Source organism: Alexandromys fortis, unplaced genomic scaffold (assembly GCF_014885135.2).
Source record: "Alexandromys fortis isolate MF-2015 unplaced genomic scaffold, M_Fortis_MF-2015_v1.1 scaffold_58, whole genome shotgun sequence".
In the NCBI taxonomy this organism is placed as follows: domain Eukaryota; kingdom Metazoa; phylum Chordata; class Mammalia; order Rodentia; family Cricetidae; genus Alexandromys; species Alexandromys fortis.
In genome coordinates, this window is record NW_026067940.1 from 410,955 (window position 1) to 429,157 (window position 18,203).

Consider the following 18,203-nt stretch of genomic DNA (forward strand, 5'->3'; position numbering starts at 1 on the left):
ACATCCAAACTGGCTAGGCTCCCACAAAGCCAGAACATGAAGTAGGATCAAAACCCAGTGGCATTGTCCTTGGCTTCACAGCAGCCCTCATTGTCCGCCATATTCAGAGAGTCCGGTTTATCCCATGCTTTTTCAGTCGCAGTCCAGCTGGCCTTGGTGAGCTCCCAATAGATCAGCCCCATTGTCTCAGTGGGTGGGTGCACCCCTCGTGGTCCTGACTTCTTTGCTCATATTTTCCCTCCTTCTGCTCATCCTTGGGACATTGGGAGCTCAGTCCGGTGCTCCAGTGTGGGTCTCTGTCTCTATCTCCATCCATCTCCAGATGAAGGTTCTATGGTGATATGCCTCTGCCTCCCGAGTGCTGGGATTAAAGGCGTGCACCACCATCGCCCGTGTTTTTTATTGTAGTAAAGCTTATGCTTTGATTTATATTGTTGTGGTAAAATAGAATACTGCATACTGAGTAATTTTAAGTAGACAGAAACATATTGTCTCCAAGCCCAAAGTCACGACATCAATATTCAGCACGGTCTTCTTGATGTGTCTTCCCATGGTACAAAACCAAAAGGCTCAAGAGACATAGGCAGGTTGAATGTCCTTCTTAGAGCACTAGTAACACCACCTATGAGGATAGAAATTTCAGTTTATTTTTGAAATGCTTATCTCTCAATATTGCTGTAATGTCAAGTGGCTTTATGCATGAGTTTTCAAGCTGGGAATTTTCAAGTCAAAAATCATACAGAAACAGAGTCAATGAGATGACTCACTCAGAAGATAAAGTGCCCGCTTGATGACCAAAGGTCAATATCAGCCACCCATGCAAAGGTAGAGAAATAAAACTAATTCCACAAAATTTACATCCATAATTTAGATCTTTTTCTGTGATTCTTGTGTTTGCTATTAATTCCATCATTAGTTAATACTCCAGATAACTTCAGTTCTCCCATCCTACTCAAAACAAACAGCCTTATGCGGGCCTCCTCTTTCAAAGCCTGGGTAACAACCTCCCTAGAGAAGACTCCACAGTACAATCACAAATACCCCTAAGCCAAGTACTCCACTGGCATCTGCTAGAAGAATTCGGGAAGAAAACTATATACCCACAAGTCTTCTGTTAAGAATTACATGACTTTTCTAAATTCATTAATTTTTCAGAGGCTGTGTGTCTCTTTTGTAACATAAGTGAGCTACACTGAATGCTGCAGAGGTCATCTCCAATTTCAGGCTCCATGAAATATTTACATACACATACAAGATTATGAAACTGATAGTTAAAACTTAAGGACAGAATCTGGAAATAGTTGAATATTCACATTATGGATCAAGAATAAAATAAACACAAACCAGTAAACCAACACGCTATGAATTGTCAGTAATGATAAGAGGAAACCAGAAAAGCAAAAGAAAATGAAAATTAGTAGAAAATATAGTAAATTTTGGAGGCAATGGTCTACTTTTTAAAGGCACACAAAAGTATGAATAAAGAGTCACGTGTTTATTAAGTTGATGAGGTCCATTTAAGAAGCATTTGAGTATCCACTGAGGTCCTCACACGGGAGCTGTAAAAACTGATGACAAAGGCTTTGGCCACTTGCTATCTCGTTGTCCCTTTGGGCAACAGTGTTCTAAGAATCTCATTAGTAGGTTCTTTCTAGTTGTTAACCAAAGTCGTCTTCACATTCCAGAGGATTTCAGGGCCTCTGTAGTATTTAAGGAATGACTTGTACTCTTAATAGTCCCAAATGTCCTAGTCTTCAAACTATATCCAACCCAAAACACTTAGTCCTTAGCAATTAGATTGTTTGTCTCAAGCTTGGTAAAGCATGAGAGGAAAATGCAGGGCAGAGATGATAAAAAAATACAATAAGAATAAACACCCCGCAATTGTTAGACCTTAACAGGTATAAAGGTGTTCCATGCCATTTTAGGATGATCAGAACTCTGAACAAAATACAGATTTTACATAAAAATTATAATGTGTAAGTCCACAGATACTTTCTACAATATGTCTTTATATATAAATATAATGAAAATAAACTATCTGTAGATGATACAATATTATGTATATTATATATGTGTATATGTACAATGATTGTTCTTCTTAATTCAGAGTCTCATAATTTTCTCTCACATAGCCATTTTGAACTCAAGAATTTTATATGAGAATAAGCTGGATACAAGAAAAAATAAAATCTTCCCTCAATGTGGTTAACATGCTCATTTATATTTAAACTCCATCTTTAATGTAACTACAATTTCTGTTTCTATCCTTTTCATGAAATGTGATCATAATGTATCCCCTGATATAAAATCTTTATACCCAAAATATGGTTTTTGTATTTACCTGTTATAAATCATCATATAATTAGCAATTAGTGGGTGATAACTCTCTCTCTCTCTCTCTCTCTCTCTCTCTCTCTCTCTATCTCTCTCTCTCTCTCTCTCTCTTTCACACACACACACACACACATAGCACAAATATCACATAGATTTACACAACCATAAAATTGGATAGGTAATTAACAGTTGTATTAACTCTTTGGCATGTGTTAACTCTCTAAAATAATGCTGGCATAATTTAAAATACTGTTTTCAACTTCTCCTTCAATTGCATTTGTAATAATCATTTAAGATTTGATTTAACAGCTAAGCCTTCCTGTGACTATTTTCAGTTAAATTTCAGTAAAACACCCAGGAGTATTTTACTGCCTCAGTAATTCTCAACATAGCAAAGACTCCTATAAACCTGTATTTTTTTTTCAGTCACAGCATATTCTGGCACGTAACTTAATTATTTGGGCTAAAATATAATTATGCTTCTAATTACTTGAATATTGTGTGGCACAATAGTTTTTTACTTTTGTAACAACTGATAGTATATGCCTCAGGTTGAAGTCATCACCTATGTTTTGCCTCTGGCAATAATCTTTGTTGGTTAGAGTTTTAATAAGAATGGGAAAGTATTCATTGTAAGAGCTATTAAATCTGAAGGTTTTTTAATGTGGCAAATTACAGAACACTAAATGATTTCCACTAACATCTAGATTTTATTGCACTATGTAGTGAATGTCAGTTTTGGTGTCTGGAATCTGTCCAGTACCAGGCTGACTGTCTCTCTTTAGACTTCTCTGAATACATTATAAAGTTAGACATTTTATAATGCTCTACTTTGGAGAGTAATTTTATTAAACTTTTATAATTCTATTTTATATTTTCTAATCTATTCAATCATTTTAAAATTGAATTGTATAGGACTATGAATACTATTTCAAGACTCTCTTTAAACAATTCCTCAATGAAGAATCTGGTTATTCTTTTTTTGCATCAAAAATAAAAAAACATTCTTCTTTTGAACTATTTTGGTTATGGTTTTCAGAAGTGAATAGTGACATAATGAAATATCAAACATAAGAAATCTCAAAAAGATAAGTCTTTTCTAGTCTTGGCTACAAACATTTTGAATGTCTAGGCACTGACACACTCATTAGGTTCACGGGGGATCTCTCTGATGTGCTATGAGGCCTATGAGACAAAGGTTTTCATCAATTTGAATGGTTCTGAAGCTCTGACCTTCTGGAGTCACATTGTATTCTTTTCCCACCACAGTGAAGTTTCCTCCAAAGAAGTAGGCAAACAGTGTCCTTCTGTAACCTGCCCTACTGCAAAAACCCAACTAACCACACCACCTTTTTCTCATTAAAATGATCTAGCTCGTGGCCAGGCTCTTTTCCAATTTTAATTGAGATCTTCCACAAAAACTTTTAACACTCTATGTTCAATGTATATCAATCTTTCAAAATCTTGAGAAATGTGAACAAAATGATTAGCCTAGTTGGCATCTAAGAAGACTAAAACTCTATAATTCCACCACTATCCCAAACAGAAAGGAGAAAGCTAAAGTAATTTTAGTCTTCAAAGTACGTGTTAAGATAAGTTATAACTCAGTTCTACCAGAGGGCTTCAGAGAAAGTAAAAGATACTCAATTTAGCAAACTTAAAAATTTAAATAAAACCACATGTGACACTATGAGTTATGGAAAAGGATTTCAAATCAAATGCACAAATAATAAAAGAAAAATTTAGTTAAATGCGTTTTGACATAGCAGTTGTTCCTTGTCAAGTCAATAAAAGTGACTTGAGTAATATTTCTCCCAGCAAAAATCAGCCTGTGCCAAGACTGGGTATTTTCTTCCCTTTGTTTGTTTGAAATTCAGATGTTGATTAAGAATACAAGAATTTGCAAACTAGGTCAAACTTTCCTCTCTCTTTCTTAAAGACAGCTAGACCAAATGCTTTTCTGAATTACTTTAAATATTAAATGTAAATTTACAATTCATCAATTAAACTCTAAGCTCCAATTGAAATTAAATATATGCTTAGCCAGAGTCTCCATGGGAATAAGCATATTTCTATTTTGTAAATGTTTGTGATACCACAAAACTTTATTTCATTTTCATAGCACAGTGATTTAAATGCACACATAATTAAACCTATAATGTTGTAACTACATTGTTATGTGGATGATAATTATATAAAAATATTATTGTTTTAACCCAGAATATTATTATTATCATTATTATTTATCATTATTGTCTCTGTGTGCATGCATGAGTATGCATTCAGGTGCATGAATGCAATGACACAATTCTGGAGGTCAGTGACAACTTTTGAAAATCTATTCCTTGCTTTTACCTTGGGTTCCAGGGATTTAAATCAGATCTTCAGGGAATGACAATTACCTCTACTCACTCTGCTATCTGGACCTAGACTGTTTTCTTATTTTCTAGGAATATAGAAAATTCCTTCATTATCATTTATTACAAATTTCCCATGGTGATTTAAGGAGTAACTTTTACCTTAAGTCTTCCTTCATAGTTCTGATTCTGAGTTCTATTTTCTGTAGCACTTCTCTATTTAGTCATTCCTAAATCACTGAAAGATTACAGCCTTATTCATCAAGATTTTCATTTCCTGGTAGGTCTACACTGTTCTCCCAACTGAAGCTATGATGCATGTTTCTGTACTTCAGGTTAACTACCAGTTGGAGAACACAATAAAATTTTCATTTAATTGTGTTGAAGTTATAGGTCAATTTTGGTAGTAAGACCAAAACATTTCACTGTATGTTTCTGTCTTTTGATTGTTATTCCAATTTTACGTTTCTTCATAAGCACGTGTTCATGTCAACTAGAAATAACATGGTGATATTTAAAATTTTCACTTACTCAAGATACTACATTGGAAATATTTTTGTTTTATTTCTTTAGAAATGAGAAGTGGTGGAGAGTCTATGGCAGTTAAAGCAATGGGGGAAAGGCCATAAATGTGATGAAAGTGAATTTCCAGTAATAATATTGGAAAATAGAAATTTTTCTAGTGTCTACTGAGAAGTGTTCAGAAGTGAATAATATGGAAAGATGTCATCGGGGATTGTCTAGAGACCTCCGGAAGCTGTATGATGATCAGGGGAATCAGAGGAAAGTTTGATGAGGTGGAATTATTTGTGTAAGGTTTCTCTTCAGGTTTCTTAAGAGTGATTCTGAGATCTCCCAGCAAGGTGACCTGAGTTAGCACAGGCAGCCATATAAACTATCTATGTTGATGTGTCATGTTGAGTTAGATAAATAAATAGATGAAAAATATATAGGTAGATTATTCTTTGAGTGGAAAAACAGATTAAACAGAGAGACAAGCTAGCCAACACTTTTTTTTTTAAATTTTAGTTTTGATTTATTACTATTGTGTTCCTTGGAAATAGTCTAGACTTTAGATGGTCCCATAGAGTCCCATAAACTCCAAGCTAGTAATTTCAATTCTTAACTCATCCACCAAGGGGCTTAAAATAAAGAGCTTCCATATCCTGTTATTTGGAATTTGTAAAACTTATCTTAGAACAATAACTGAAGGTTAATTCAGTGTGGATAAGGGCTCCCTAGAGATTATGGCTGAAATGGTCTTTCAGTTGTTATGGCAGCAGATGAGAACGACAAAGCACAATATTGCCAATAGAAATGACCATGAATTTTACCCATCTCAGATGTTATTGGAATTGAGGACCCAGTCATAGAAGGAAGATCATGTATCCTATAGCAAGATTAGAAAAAAAAAAGAGCCACAACAGATGTAACCAAGAAGCTTATTGCCCTCCACATCTGCAAAATAATTTAATCCTTTTCTTCTTAGAAGAAGACCTTATCATCCAAATGTAGATTACATTTTAAAAGTAAAAGAAGGACAAAGGAAACATTTAGGATGTTATTCTCATTTAATATTATTAACTAAAATGTTTCATAATAGTGGGTAAATAAAATAGCTCTAATCCCATTTTAAATCCAAATTTCCAAAGTTAAAATTAGATCACTATCACTTAGTGATTTAGATTCGAAGTTGTAAGATATTTTACTAAATTTGAACTTGTGGTCACTGTCTATTGATCCTGCTGGATAAACCATTTTTTTTAATTAAAGAAAATAGCATCTTCTTCACTTTGTAAAGGAAAAGTAAAAGAAATCCTAAAAGATTGAAAAGCCTTCCTTTAATGCTTTGTGATGTGGAATTTCCCTCTGTATGCTGTGATTACCATTAATGAATAAAGAAACTGCTTTGGACCTATAGCAGGGCAGAATTTACATAGACAGGAAAATCTAAACTGAATGCTGGGAGAAAGAAAGGCAGAGTCAGGGAGAAGCCATGGAGCTACCGCCAGAGTCAGACATGCTGAAACTTTGCTGGTAAGCCACTGCCACATGGTGACACACAGATTAATGGAGATGGGTTTAATTAATATGTAAGTGTTAGCCAATAAGAAGCTAGAGCTAATGGGACAAGTAGTGATTTAAATAATATGGTTTCTGTGTGATTATTTAGGGTCTAAGCTAGCTGGGCAGCTGGGAAGAACAAGCAGCCTCCTCCAACAGCTTTAGATTTTTCCCCCTTTTATTGACATCTGTCCCAGAAGGAAGCTTCTCTGAAGATGCTGGAGCAAGACACTGGTCTATGAGTATAACAGAATGTTTTATCAGAGTTTTATTTTCTTTTCTGTGTTCTTTTTATTTGATTCTACACTAGTCCCTGGGCTATCTAATCTCAGGCTCTTGATTTTTCAAGCAGCTTTGCAAAAAATAATTTCTCCAAACATCTAATATTGGCTTGAAATTTCAGAATTTGTTATTCACCGAAATTATCACCAGTTTCCTTCTCGTGGTATACCCATATCGTGTATATTTTTAAAAGTAGACAGCCAAGCACCTAGGAAATATTATTAGTAGAGCATTTCTCTTTTCAAGTAAAAATTGATGCACAACTACACAAAATAAGAAAAAAACCTAGCTCAGTTTGTCTCTAAATCAACTAGTGCTGTTCCTTGAAAGAAACCTTATGTTACAGTAAGTAGTTGAGTGTTGTATGGATACAGGCTTGCCACTTTGCCACAGAGATTACACAGATATTTACATAAGGATCAGACTGTAGTAGGTTAGTACTTGTTACAAATCCAAAGATCAAGAACACTTTTGTAAATACCACAAGGTATTTATGACTTCATCAAACACGGGCATAGTTACATTAAAATGACATTCTTTACCAAGGGATATGGCACTTAGAAATGCAGACACGTCCAGAGGAACCTGGTGCTACTGCCTGTATTTTGTTAAAGTATTACACACCACTGTTTCAATATGAGGAAAATATTAGTACAATGAAGACTACAAATAATGTGTCATTAATACCATGAAAGTGTTTTGGGCCTTGTGAATTTTATGACAGGGTCTGACCGGTGTCATGTTTATAAAGCACTATTTTGTGAAGTCACTTCATTTCTCAAAAGATACTAACTCGTAATTTTACTTACAGGTATTTTTAAAAAGTCAACTTTTCAACTCAGAATTTAACCCAAATCAAACATGCATAGATTTGTCCATTTCAAATGCTTCTTTACATGGACTAGATCTAAATGAAAAATGTTATTACTACTGTCCACTATAAACCATGGGTATTTTCAGTTTATTTCAAATAAATTTGCTTTTACTTTATCCTGAATTTCTTTTTCTTTTGTATTCTTCATTTGGAGCCATTGGCTATTTACAAGGTTCAACTCAAATGAAGCAATATGAACTTCCAAGAGTTGATACTCAATAAATATTGTTAAAAAGCAAGATTTGAGACATCCATCCGCAGACTGCACCATAATCATCAAATTAAATTATTGGTCAAGTTGGGGTTAATACCTTTGTTCCATATGTAAATTGTTTTTTCATTGTGATATTATTATGCAATACAAAAAATAGATGTATCACCTTGCTCTCATTACCCAATCTGCTTTTCTTAATATCCTTAAGCTTCTATAAATATGTGTGAGTCAAAAGAATAGAATATTAAAACAGTGAACTTTGAAGAAAATGTATTAAAGTATTTGAAGGTGTACTGAGGCAATAATGCTATTAAGTTTCTTTTGCTGCCCATTGAGTTACTCAGAATAAAGGAAATGCTCATTAAACATGTGGTCATCTCATTATTTACCTTTGACTTTCAAGCTTAAACCTCCTGTGAGTTATAAATACAATAATATGGCCGTAAAAATGTGCTTTCATTGACCACTTCATGTGAATAGTTCTTCACCACAATAACAAGTTATATGTGCTCATATAAACTGGATGAGAGAAAATTCAGAGCTTGGCTACTATGGAATTTCAGATTGCTAGGTTCTGTTTCCAGAAGATTTTACAAAGTCTTTATTATGTCAAAACTGAAAGAGGTTTTTCTTATACTTTCATTCATCTGTCTAAAGTGGTGCAAAAAAAATCTCAAATATTTTGTTTTCTGTGATTCTTTATATGGCTTGTAAAACATATGTCTCATCTGGCAGCAGATAAAATTATTGCTTATCTTTCTGTTTTTAGATCATCATTTAGAAATATGCACCTGTGCTGTCTTTAGCAAGAGTGTGATCTATAATGCGCATATTAAAGGATTTATGAATAAGAGCAAATTATTTTGTCATTACCAATCCAATCATTATTAATTTCATGTCTCACTGATAGATATTCTAGGATAAATAAATCAATCAGTAAGTCTAGAGCAGTGGTTCTCAACCAGTGGGTTGTGAAACTTCTGAGGTTGCATATCAGATACCCTGCATTTCATTTATGCATTACTATTCATAACAGCATGATTCAGTTGCAAAATTACAGTTATAAAGTAGCAATGAAAATAATTTTTATGGTTGAGGTCATTACAACATGAGGAACTATAATAAAGGGTTGTAGAATTAGGAAGATTGAAAACCACTGGTCTAGAGAATAATCTTGTAGTTACATATCTATTTTTGAACCGAAACTCAGACATGGTGGCCTTCAATCTGGATGGCCTTGCAGACACTACCAGATATTTCTAGCTCCATAATGAACTGAAATATGGAACACCGATGGTGCTGGTGACAACTTGTTAGCTAAATCCTAGACCATCTACGGATATTTGGTCACAGATACTGTTGTCACTACGGTCTCCTCTACCCATACTCCTCTACTAAGCATGTCCAGTTGCCTCTACAATTGGACCAGATTCCATTCTGTCTGGAAGATTCTGAAAGAGAGGGGCTAATGGTGAGCTCCTCTCTTACCCATTGTTTAATCCATCCACAAAAGCTGTGCCAAATCACTGCATGAAAGTTGCTACAAACTCCTCTGTACACAGTTCCATAGAAAGGAATAATTTACCAGTTTAACCAGTTGACTTAATTCAGGGCCCACATCATGTTTCCTTTCTCTTTCCAAGTCTGTGGAATTTTCTGGTCCCAACAATTATAGTCCTGTTTTCATTCACTTAAACTCCTCCACCACTATAACTCAGAAGCATAGATTTCCATAATTTTCCATTCAACTGGGAAATTCTGCTTATATTAAGCCCCTCCAAAGAGAAATCTGATATTTTAACTTAATAAAGACCTATGACTTATTGAAAAACTCATTTGTAAATCTATGCTGAACTCATCACCACCATGTCAAACTACTCCATGCATATTTTTTATCGAATAGAACAAGCTTGCATTTTCAGATCATTTTGTCCAGCTTGGGACTGGGGACCCAGAAGCAGATTATATAAACTGAGATGATTAAAGCAAGTAAGGTATCAGGCACTAATACTTTCCCTAGAAATATTTAATCTTTAATTCACTTTCTAACCAGGGACTATTTGGCTTTATTTAGTAGTCCTGGAAATTAAGGTAGTGGAATAATGTCAAAAATTGCTGAATTAACCCAAGAGCTTTCCATTCCTATGAAAGAATAAATACTACCTTCCATGTTGTGCTTGCTCTTCCAAGTCTACCTCATTCTCTTACTTTACTGATGAAAGATTTTTGTGAAATGGAATCAGGAAATGCACTATTCAGTAGGTAGACTCTAGGTCTAAATGATCTTCTCATTCCATGTGATGACTATACAGAAAAGTTCTGATTGCTTCTATTTTAATATCTTCCTTTGATATAAACATTTCTATAACATTTTTCTCTAGTTGGATACACAATGAATGATCTCATTTTTGAATGGCAAGATGAGGCACCAGTACAAGTGGCTGAAGGACTCACTTTGCCTCAATTCCTGTTGAAAGAAGAAAAAGATTTGCGATACTGCACTAAGCACTACAATACAGGTGATTGTGATTCGTGATCTTACACTATACAGATTATTAAAATTGTAATGTCATGTTAATTTTAACAGTCTTAGCTCATAGAGTATAAAATGGGAAGTTTCAAAATTTATGGATGCCTTCACTTACTTTTTCTTGTCTTATTTGATTTGTATGAGACCAAAGATATGCTTGGTGCTTAGTTACACTTGAAAATCCTTTATGGAACAACACATTTGTGGATAATGTGATGCTTATAAACATATTTCTTTATTTATATGGAAAAATATTAAACTATTTTGGAAGTAAATACTGCATATGTTAACAAAAGGACTTGCTTTAAATAATGACATCATTTTCCATATTTTCATACATTTAAAACATATTTTTCTATTTATTTTAATATTGTTATGAATTTGTATTTTCAGTTACTTTTTGTACTGATGGAGGAACCTTATGTCTTGAGTAGATATCATTTGTAACAATTAACACCAAGGATTAAGAAACTCAATGTGTTATTTGTGCCCTTATGAAATCTATGCCCTTCTCCTAACTGTTGTGGGCTATTCCCATAAGCCTACCCCAACTACAAATGCCATTAAACTACCCACAAGTCAAGCTTGCCCCCGATGAGATGCATATATGGTTGGATGCTATTATGCTAACATCAGCTGTAACTCTTACCATATCATTATGGTAAAGTATGATTCATTGTGACCTCAACATTTTCCATAATTGTGAGCTTTGTTTTCTTCCTATAAAGTCCCCAACCTTCCTTATTTCCTTAACTGACTTACAATGTCTAATTTTCAATTACTCTTTTCGACTCATGGATGACTTATGAGCAAGTTCAAGTATAACATCTAAGCATAAACTAAAGAGCAGGCAAGTCAATGGCAATGCCTCTGCCTATTTCTCTAAGGACAGAGAAACTGATAACTTCTTTTAAAATATGTTGAAAAGAACTCTAGTCACAGTATATAGCAATACCTTAGTTATCTAGGACAGTGTTCACAGACTACCATAAATTTGGTAATTTAAAGCAGCAGAATTGTATTGTCTCATAACTCTAGAAGTTAAATACAAAAAACAAATCAAGTAACAGCAAAATTTATGTTTACTCTGGAGGCTCTTACAAAGGTTCTTTTCCCAACCTTTTCTTGGTTTCCTATTTCTGACAACTCTGGGTATTGATTGACTCACAAATACACCACTTTAGTTTCTTTCTCCATAGTCACATGCTGATCTCTGCATACATATGTGTCTCTGTAGCGAAATATTTCTCATCCTCTCAGGGCATCAATGATATTAGAGTAGGGCCCCATTAATAAAGAATTGATTTTAACTTGATTACATCTTCAAGTCAATTGTTGGTAAAGAAATTCACAGATTCTCCGAGGATGTGAATTTTGGAAAGACCCATTCAACACAGAACAACAGTCAACCCAGTAGACATCATCTCAGAGAGAAACTTGAGCATAGAGGGTCAGGAGACTCATCTTAGCTGAAAGTACATTAACATAATTTTATATTTTAGCTTACATTTATGAGTGTTTACGTCACGCAATTAGTTGGATAGGAGTTTTTTTTAGAAGACATGGGTGTCTATTATTTGTATAATATAAGAGAAGAAAGTATGTCCAAAGTATCACTGCTCACAATTAAATAGAAACTTCTGGTAATGTCTTCATTCACATAGTGACTAATTGGTATCACACTTTAGACTTCTCTTATATTATTCCCCCAACATGCAAGATTCTTATCTTAATTATTTTCTAGTGTAGGTTTATATACTGCATAAGTCAGTCTGAAAATAAAAGAAAAAAGAATATGAAAACCATCCTCAGTTATAAATGCCCAATTTTACAAGGAAATAAAATTATTGAAGTTATTAATTATTTCTATATAGATGAATGGTATAGTTGGGCTGTGCTTGGGGGTGATGGTACATGTTATTAATCCCAGCACTTGGTAGGCAAAGGCACAATGATCATCATGAGTTTGAGGCAGCCTGGTTTAAATAGGAATTTCCAGACCAGTCAGCAGTCATGTATATATAATGAGATTATAGAAAACAAAAACAAAAGCAACAACAAAGCCTAAATTGCACAAATCTACAAGTTTACCTACTTCAGGGTTCTGTGATCTATCCTATGTGAATTCCTCTAAAAGCTACTTTTTCCTCCTGCTTTTGCTTAGCATGTCCATCTTGTTATGTGTAAATGATTGTTTCCTCTCCTCACTTTGGTCCAACTTTAATTTTTCCCTTCTTAACCTCATAAATTATTCATTTGTGCACAAACACAGAAAAATATATTCATGACTATATTTATATGTGCATCTATGTACAATCATAATATTTGCCTATGTGTATCACTTCATTTTCCAGCCTAGATATATTTATAAAGTGTTTTTAAATACACACTGAAAGCGTGTGTTTTTCATGGGAACCACATGAACCCTAGAGAACTTACACAAATGATAAGTAATAAGTTCTACTTTTGTCAGGAGGTTACTTAATGGATTAATATTGATAAAATAAAAGCAATTCAATTCTCTCTATTATTCTTTATAGTGAAAATTAAAATTTTATGGCTAATAGTGCTTTAAAAACAAAATATTTTCAGATATTGCAGTAATCTTTAATAGTTCCATTGATAACTTGACTATTGAATCATGTATGGTTTTCACATGGTTCTGATTGCTATACATTGAAAAGTGTATCCCACTGTCCCTGGGACTTGAAAACTACTATTAAGGTTTTAAAGTTCTGATGTCACTGCCCTTCACCTCCAAAAGCTGTACCCTTGCCTCATTTCCACCATTACTAATGTGCCCACCACATTAATAGGAGCTCTGCAAAAGAGACTCTCCTCAACACACACCAGAAGTTGCCCTAGTCATGCCCTTTGATATCTTCCCCTGTGGTCATATCAGAGGATGATGCTTAAGGAGCAGATGAGCTTTCTGAACATAATCCTGCTCAAAGTAACAGACAAAAAAAAATTGAATCACTTAAAAGGCCGTTTATTTGAAGAACTTATAACAAAGCAGTAGCAATAAAAGAGTAGAATTAGAACCAGTGGATAAGTAGACAAAATCCTATGATGTTGTCAAATATTCATTACATTTATTTGCAGAAAGAGGTATATAACAGGGACATAGGGCATACATTACACAGTGAACATACTTTTTCAATGTTCTAAATTTATCTCAAAAGTTATTAATGCAAAATAATACAATTTAGTTTTTTTGTAGTATTATGTATGAACCCACTTATTTTTGTGTTTATCACTTAGCACGTGAAGTGTAAAGATCTCTGAAAAAAATAGCAGCTGACGAAACAAGCATATGAAAGCTCCAGAAACTCAAAATATAGATAACCTTTACATAATAAACATGCATTGTTCTAAACACCTCAGAACAAGTGCTAGAATCTGAAAAAACAGCTCTTTGAGTACTTTGACAAGCATGAAAAGCTATTTGATCATGAAAATAGGATTGCATACTATTTCCTAGATAAGAGTTCACTCCCTTGTCACATTGCTTTCAGATGAAAACAGAAACAAAATCTAAACTAAAAGACAAAACCCAGCTCGAATGTATCTCTTCAACTTGGTGGAAATTTTTATGGTAAAATTATTATGAAAATTAAGTCGTGTTTGATGGGATAATAAAACCTGACTCTTATTTAATTGTTACATTTGTTTTATAAACCACTAGGAAAGTTTACATGCATAGAAGTGAGATTCCATCTTGAGCGGCAAATGGGCTACTACTTGATCCAGATGTACATTCCCAGCCTTCTGATTGTTATTCTGTCTTGGGTCTCATTCTGGATTAACATGGATGCTGCCCCAGCAAGAGTAGCTTTGGGTATCACCACTGTTCTTACTATGACCACACAGAGTTCTGGATCCCGGGCTTCCCTACCAAAGGTAAGTATCCTGAGGACATATCCATGTAATGTGTACATAAAAATGCTGTTTTCAGCCAGGCAGTGGTGGCACACGCCATTAACCCCAGTACTCAGGAGGCATAGTCAGGCAAATCTCTGTGAGCTTGAGGACAATCTAGTCTACAAGAGCTAGTTCCAGGACAGGGTTGATAGCTACAGTGAAACCCTGTCTCGAAAAACCAAAAACCAAAACAAACAACAACAAAAATGTTGTCAGATTGCTCAAAAGATTTCAATATATTCATCATTGATTTTTAAAATACTAAGTCTTGCAAATTAAGTTACTGAAGTAAAATATTCAATAAATCATTGATATCTGCTATGCACACAGTGTATAATGGTTTCCTATTATTAAAATGTCAACATTCATCATACGCATCATGGAATTTTTGGTATCTGTATTTTTAAACACTTAAAATATATTGAAAAATTATTTAAATTGATATACATAGCAATTTTAAATGTTGACATAATGCACACATATGTTCACATTTATACACATAGGCAACGTTTTCATATTATTTTAAACATATATTTAGACCATAAACTGAGACATTGGTATCTGTATGTGTTGGTAATGTATTGCCAAATTGCTTCCAGAAAAACATTACAGTGATTGTTCTCCATCAAGAACTGTATCAGATTTCCATAGTGCTAGAGCCAGGTTCCCATTATCTTGTGCCCCTTTCTTCTAACTCCCAGGCAGCTGTAGGTCGATAGGAAAGAGTGCTTACCCAAGTCTATAATTTGAGTGCATCTGAATCACCCAGAACTAAACCATTTGCTTTATAAGGTTTATAAAAGTTTTGATACTGCTCTCGATAAGATAAAATAAAAGATAAGAATGAGGTTCTTTTCATCTATGAAACCAGATAGAAATAGAAAATATTCTTCTTATAAGATGATTTTTAAGAAGTGCCTATTAACTAAAGTAGTGGTTTTTAACTTTCCTAATGCTGCAACTCTTTCACATGGTTCTTCATGTTGTGGTCACCCACAAACATAAAGATATTTTGCTACTACTCCATAACTGTAATTTTGCTACTGTTATGGAACATAATATAAATATCTGATATGCAGAACATTGAGACTCCCAGAAGAGTTACTACCCAAAGGTTAAGAAGTGCTGATCTAAAGAATCCCTTTAAAGTTTCCAACACATTTTAACTTAATATAACCAGCATTCATTCATAGAAAACACTAAAGGGACTGTGTTTATATTATACTTTTATAATTTACCTCTGGTAGCAGGTACAACATCAAATGTTCATGATAAGCTAATATTACTTTATTATGTTGAAGTTCATCATTTTAAGAAAAATAATAGGTTATTGTGTTGGAAACAAATTTAATTTAGGACTTATAATAACAGCAGATTATTAAAGAGCAGGATGAAAAACTACATCATTAATTTATGATAATTGCTTAGTATTTAACATAAGCTCTATGCTAGTACATCTCCAGTAAAATAGAAGAAGCTTGGAAATTCATCAAGGCTCAGACAAAAGAATCTTAGACTATATTTAGGTAGTTCCTTGAGATTCCTCCCTGATATGATCAATTGGATTGGCCTTTGTAATGCCACACTAAGTTAAACACAGCATACCCCAAAACAAGAAGGCACGTGTGATCCATTCATTAGAATCTGGAACTATTTTTCACTTTGACAGTACATACATCAGTTGGTCAAAAGAGGTATCATGTGCATTCTATTGACAGCAAAGGTTCAAGATGGTTTACCTTTATAAGTGCTTCTTTGCACCATGGGATCATTGTAAATGAGCAAAAGAAAAATGTTAATGATTAAGGGATCAAGTCTTGCACAACATCATAGCTCATAATAATTAGACATATCAACAACAGTAGGGCAACCTGAAGAAATTTTAAGGTGAGTGATCACTCTAACTCTGTATGAGCATGAGAAAGGAGGAGTCAAACTCTAAGTGGAAAGAACTCAGAGCCACTTAGAATAGCCCACTCTCCATTGTGATCTACAGTAGCAGAAGTAAGGATAGTAAATAGATCTGGGAAGTAGACTTGTTTGAGAATTTTGGAAGTGAAATGAGGTGTGCTTATGAATACACACTGCAGAGTCAAAGAAAGGCAGTCCAGGGTGGTCCACAGATGTGTGACAGGCCAGTTGTTTCCAGCATAGGATGATGTAGAAGAGAGAAGCTTCAGGTTTATTTTTTGCTTTGGTGCATTCGTTAGACTGATACGTAGAACAGCCAAAGTCTAAGAGATTTAGAGCTTCTGGCCAGGAAATCTGGGCCTCTGATTTGTAAGAGTAAACTACAGAAATAGGAAAAAGCAAAATGAGTCTATGGTTGGTCTTCTTCCTGCAGTTAAAGATTTAGTCAAGCTATTCGAAGACTTCATTCTTCCTTCTTAGCTTCCCTGCATCCTTCTCCAGCCATGTACAAATTAGTTCCATTTGCTAAAATGGAAAACTCATTTACCCAAATATTTCCAAGTTCAAATCCAACCATTGTGTTATCAGTTTTCCAATACGGAAAAGCTTTTAAATATTAAATTTCAAATTTGGAATTTCAAAAATGAAATTCCATGGGAAAGGACATGAAAAATGAGAAGGGATGGAGATTCAGAGGAAGGAAAATTCTCAGGGATATTTTCTATGGAGATCCCTCCCACACATCTTTACCGCACAGCTATCTTCTTTATAAAAAGCAGCTACACATAAAAGGACAAAGAACACTTGAAAGTCTAATGATAACTAATTAATTAAATTTATCCCAGAGGCCCAGAAGCCTATGGTCCATACAGATTGCAAATTCAAGACTAAAGGTTACTTAAGGGTTGAGAGACAGTTCCTTGAAAATAATATTTCAGAAACTTTCCTCTTTTTTCCTCTCTCTCTCTCTCTCTCTCTCTCTCTCTCTTCAGTTTGATTTTGACACCCACCAGAAGAAGCTTTATGAGAGGATGAAGCATCTTTTACACATTTTCATCCTCAGAACCCAATATTGCATATGTGTGTCTACTAAGTACCACATGCACATTTAAACAACATGAGCTTTTCAATGGTTTACTCAATACTTGGTTTTAAAAAGTGAACGAGTGGGTCATTTTCATCTGTCTGATATAGGATGAAAATTCAGTTGCATTAAACTGCACTTCTGCTTCTCTCAGTCTCACCCCTGAGTACCACAGAACTAATGAAAAAGAATTTAAAGCTTGCGGTTATCTACCTTATGGTGTGAGGAAAACAGTAGTCCTTGGAAAATGTAAAAATCAATTCATTTCCAATTATAGAAGTAACGATAGCTAATATAAACCGAAAGTGAAGCATTATGTTTTCTTAATACTTGGTTATGTTGGCATACAGATGATTCGAGGGTCATTTAAGTTAAAGGGATAAAAGATAAAAGTGGAAGAAGGTATATTCCCTTTTAGTTTCTTAAAATTAATTACTAAACACTCTTAATGGTCTAAAAATACTCAGTGGATTTAAATAGTAAGTTAAATATCTGTGGCAATATAAACATGCTGAGGGGAGATTACAGTAATCAGACTTTCTTATTATTATAACAGTGGAAGGCTATTCCAGCCAGCAGGTTTTGTCTTTATTATTTAAATGCAACATATACCTAACTGATAGTAC

General features: G+C 34.2%; 1 protein-coding gene across 2 annotated transcripts in view; it reads left to right on the plus strand.

Annotated features, from left to right (window-relative positions):
• Positions 1–18,203, plus strand: part of Glra3 (glycine receptor alpha 3) — a 126,750-nt gene that overhangs the window by 87,297 nt on the left and 21,250 nt on the right. For both annotated transcript variants that reach the window (XM_050147817.1, XM_050147818.1), the window contains exons 6-7: positions 10,510–10,647; positions 14,347–14,561. In XM_050147817.1, the coding sequence (XP_050003774.1) occupies positions 10,510–10,647; positions 14,347–14,561 (353 nt within the window). The remainder of the gene's footprint in view (positions 1–10,509; positions 10,648–14,346; positions 14,562–18,203) is intronic.